Raw genomic sequence first — 4,634 nt, forward strand, 5'->3', positions numbered from 1 at the left:
GATGTGGGCGGGGCGGTGGCTGGGGGTGGGGCCTCCGCCCCGCCCATTCCCTACATCTGCGTCAAATTACCTGACATTCTCTACCCACCTTGCTCTTCGTAGAATCAGGGACGGACTTTTTTAAAAAAACGCAAACGTGTCATTACCGCTCACCGATATCCAGTCCCATCCACTAATGACTCAGGTACACCTTGCCCTCTTTGGGTGCTCCACTTTTCACTTCCTTTTAAGGCGGTCCTCCCCTTCCTCCCCCCTCTGGTTATCATTCCTTCCGTAGTTTGTCTCTCTGGGTCTGTCATCGCTTAAAGCCCTACTCACCCTCCTCCCGCCCTGTTTGTATGTCACTTTCTCACATAACATTTTTCTTGATATCCACCCCCCCGCCCACACACACACACTTTTTTGACTGAAGATTTTCTTGAATTCTAAGGGTGGTGGTCTTCTTTACATATTATCTTTTGCACCCCTTCTCACAAATAGGCGCCTGTGTTTTGGTGATGGCTGGGGGGTGGGGAGAGGTTGTCTCTACTAAGCACTTTTTGAAAAAAGCTAGAAATATGAAGGCTGGAGGGAGGCTCTGAGAACGAGCGGAGGAACTTTTAGTTTTTGAAAATGTTTTGATGTTCTCATTTTTCTAAAAGAGGGACAGAGGGAAACCCCATTTTCCCCTCTGCATGTGTTTATGCTTTTGTCAAGCGTACGGCTGAGCTAAGTCGCAGTGCACAGTGAAAAGGTGCCAGGGAAGTTCAGGAAAGAAGAATGAAGATGAAATAGGCATTTGCACTCTCTAGATACGAAGGGCATGTGTCTGGGCGATAGGCCCTATTTTCTTCCTAAATAATTGTGCATCTTTCATTGAGCCTTGTCGAAATGAAAAATGTTCCTGCTATTTTCCAATGCATTTAAATTAAAAATCAAATCCTCAGATCGCATATTGAAGAAAACTTACCGTAAGGGTACTTCTCCCCTAGCATCGGTCCTCTTGTGAAGAAATATACAGTGTGAGTCGGGTTGAAAGGAATCACCTGGGTCCTATCTGTTATGGTCAGTAAGCATTCATCCTCCTAAAATACTAGAGAAAAGTTAAAATGCCTAAAATTAATTTTGCAGGTCTAGCAGATTTTAAGAGTGCGGATCGTAGTTACTGTTTACATTCCGATGGCCACAAATGCCCAGCTAAAGGGAATGACCATCGATCACTGGTTTCTCCCTACTGGTTGCAGTTCACTTAGAAATGCTGGAATAGTAGCAGTCAATTGTGATTTTTAATGGAGAAGCAGAGGGCAGTTTTGTAATTTATGGGACTTCTTAGCAGACATAAAAGATTGCAAGAAATAAGTGCATTGCCAGGATGATCAGTTGGTGGGAATTTACTGTCTGTTCTGCCCTTTTAGTTAACATCCATCCAAAGAGAGAGGTTATTAAAATGGAAGAAGCCATTATACCTTTTGATATGGAATATATATTAAAGTATAGTTCGCAAAGCAGACTGCTGAGCTAAAAACCCAAGTTTCTACTGGGACTGTCGGTGTCTCACTGATATTACTTTACCTTTCTGTGCTTTCATTTTCTTTCTATAAAAAGGCACTAATGGTAATTTTGACACACTTTCTACCCAGAGATAACAAAAGGATGCTACAGTGAATGTAAAAGGGTCTTGAGCTCCTTAAATAAAGGGTGATAAACAAATACATAAGAATCTACTTTCAAAAAAAGAGTATTCTTTCCCACACACATCCCTGCTAATTCTATATTGACCCAAAGGCAAATGATAGGAAATGTATAACAATTACAAGTCTGTGTCTGTGTATTATAGATATGTATGTGACAGATGTAAACAGAATGAAATGAAGACAATAATGAAAAATTATTTGGGGGGATGTGATAAACAGATCATTAAACATATATTTGACCATAAAAGATTTTTCTCATGACTTACTTAAGCAGGGCCCTTTGTAGAAAAATAATCTGACTGATTTCTGATTTCTGTGGTGTGCTGTGGTGTTAAGTGCTGGTTATAGTGTGTCTTCATGGAATTCTTGACAATGGAGTTGGGACAAAACATGCATTGCTTGTTTTTGTGATGTTTCTGCTGTTAACCTTAAACGAAAATTCTTTAAAATATAGATTGGCTATGCAGTGAAATAATCGAAAGGGAAATGTTGTCTAAGAGTGTCTGCACATATTTAACCCAACTACCAGAAGAAGGAAGGATCAATTTCTCTCTGTAGCTCTAAGCTTAAAGAACAGTTTGAGTGTGACATAGTGGAACCTTCATATGGTGGGAGAAACAGGGCTCTTGCTGTATAAGTAACCAGCCACCCAAAGCTTAGTGGCTTAAAACAGCTACCTTTTCTTCATTCATAAGTCTGTGGATTGGCTCAGCGTGGTTGTTTCTTCAGACCTGGGTGAGCCTCATCATCCCAGCAGGCTAGCCTGGCCTTGTTCTCGTGGTGGGGGCAGGGTCCCAGGAGAGCATGCAAAAATGTGCCAAGGTTTTTGAGGCCTAGGCTCACACTGGCACACTGTCACTCTGGCACTTTCTGTCAGCCAAAGCAGGACCCTACCTACATACCTGCCGCAGGGGCATCGTTCAGAATAAAATGGTGCAGGGGAGAGTCGTGTGCCTGGGAGCAAGAGGGGGAGTGTTTCCCAGCCTCTAACACATGGTTTCTTCCCTGGTGATGCAGAGTACGATGAATTCCTACAACCGGAGGGACAGCACATTCTCACCTAGGCATCAAAATTCTTTCCAAAGCCAAAAATAGGTGATTTGGGAGCTGGGTCTACGGTACTGCTGCATTCCGCTGGCACCGTCATTGAAAAGCAACTCTGTTTGTAAAATCGAGAAAACTGATGGGATACTTTGGGCGGAGGAACCTGTTATGTAAATTGGTAAATGATGTCGTGGTCACTGCTATGCTGATGCTACAAACAAACAGCGATTGGGTACAAGGCGCAAGGGTGAGCTCGAGCAGAGGTGCCGTCTTTGGTGGGAGAGGCATAATTTTGAGAGTCTCCGATGGCACATGACTCTCCTTGGGCATCTGCTTTGAGGAGCTGTGGGATGCTCTGGACATGAGTTGTACAACCCTCTTTTGGAGAGGGGAGAAAGCATTCAAAGCCGTGACATTCGATTGGTGAGCCTTCATTTTTGATTGAGTGTGCTTTTGATACTTGGGCCCTGAGCACTCCTGGAAAGGAGATGAAGGTAGTTGGTCCTTGGGAGTCTGGAACTATCCTAGAGAACTAGGGAAGACTGAAGACATCGCTCTGCTCCGGGGCACCAGACGAGGCTGCTGGCAAGGGGTTATGTGGACAGACTACCTTGTAACTACTAAAGCTTTGCCCTAAATAGGTGGAGACCTGAAAGCGGGCTGCGGCTGGGCCAGCAGCAGGCACACGCATGTCAGGCTGGTATCACTGAAGCCGAGCCCAGAGGTGCGGGATGGGCCACAGATGCTGGAAACCCTGGATGGACTCCATGCAGGCCCCGCTAGGAAACTTGGTGAATGGTCCCAAGTTCCCCAAGTTTCTAACACATTTCCAAGAGGGGAGGGACACCTACGTGACCTCTGACCGTGACCCCCTCCACTGTGGTTTCTCATGGCCCTCGGGAGCCTGACCTTCTCTCTGTCTGTCCACCTCACCACTCCACAGTTCTCTTGACCCAGGTCAAAACTCTTCCCTCTATCCCCCTTAGTGAAACATACACAGGAACATTTCCCAAAGACTCTTCATTGAAAAATAAGGTTACCAATAGAATGAAAGTTTAAGTGACCAATTCCAGGTTTCTTATAGTGATTTCTTATGGGCAGGTGTAGCCCCCAAAACAAGGCTACGTGGTCTGTAGAGTCATGAGAAAAACTACATTCTTATCATGAGACTCTTACGAGCTGCCTTAAATTAGGCAGAGGCAATAAAACATCTTACTTTAAAATGGAAAAGCCAATTCACATTTATTGGCTCCCATGGCCTTTTTATTTCAATGGCAAAGGAATCATGAAAAGAAAATACATACTTAAAGCTCTTAAAGAGCTTTTTCTAAATACTGTATCAGTGGGAAAATAAACAACTTTTTCATCAGGTTTGTTGAGTTTGTGATTTATATTCAGTAAGATTCACCCTTTTTAGGTATACGGTTTTATTATAAGTTTTGACAAAAACATGTTGTTGTGTAACCACCATCACCCCAATCAAGATAGAGACTATTTCAGCACCCCACAAGTTCCCCAGTTTTGTTTAGTAGTCAGTCCCCCTGGCAACCACTATCTATTATTCTCTGTCCCTATATTTTTGCCTTTTCCAGAATGTCATAAATGGAATTACTCTATTGGTAGCCATTGGAATTCGTCTTCTGCCAGCAAAATGCTCTTGAGATCCATCTAAGTCGCTGGGTGCATCGGTAGTTAGGCCCCTTTTATTGCTGCGCAGTATTTCATTGTAAGGATGAACCAGGGTTTACCTATTCACCAACCTTTGGATTCTTTCCAGTTTGGGGAAATTACAAATAAAGCTGCTATAAAAACTTGTGTGGACATGTATTTTCATTTCTCTTAGGAATGAGATTGCAGGGTCACATGGTGTGTGTGTATATATATATAGTATATATATATATTTATATATATATATAT

At 43.2% G+C, this 4,634-nt stretch overlaps 1 protein-coding gene across 1 annotated transcript in view; it reads left to right on the top strand.

The window, feature by feature from the left end:
- TNFRSF11A (TNF receptor superfamily member 11a) overlaps positions 1-498 on the top strand; it is a gene marked incomplete at its 5' end in the record, with an annotated part of 48,893 nt that extends 48,395 nt beyond the window's left edge. Inside the window, one exon of the mRNA XM_025048124.1 lies at positions 481-498. Within this exon, the coding sequence (XP_024903892.1) occupies positions 481-498 (18 nt within the window). The remainder of the gene's footprint in view (positions 1-480) is intronic.
- Positions 499-4,634: the final 4,136 nt, after the last annotated feature.

Source organism: Pteropus alecto, unplaced genomic scaffold (assembly GCF_000325575.1).
Source record: "Pteropus alecto unplaced genomic scaffold, ASM32557v1 scaffold14, whole genome shotgun sequence".
NCBI classification, from domain to species: domain Eukaryota; kingdom Metazoa; phylum Chordata; class Mammalia; order Chiroptera; family Pteropodidae; genus Pteropus; species Pteropus alecto.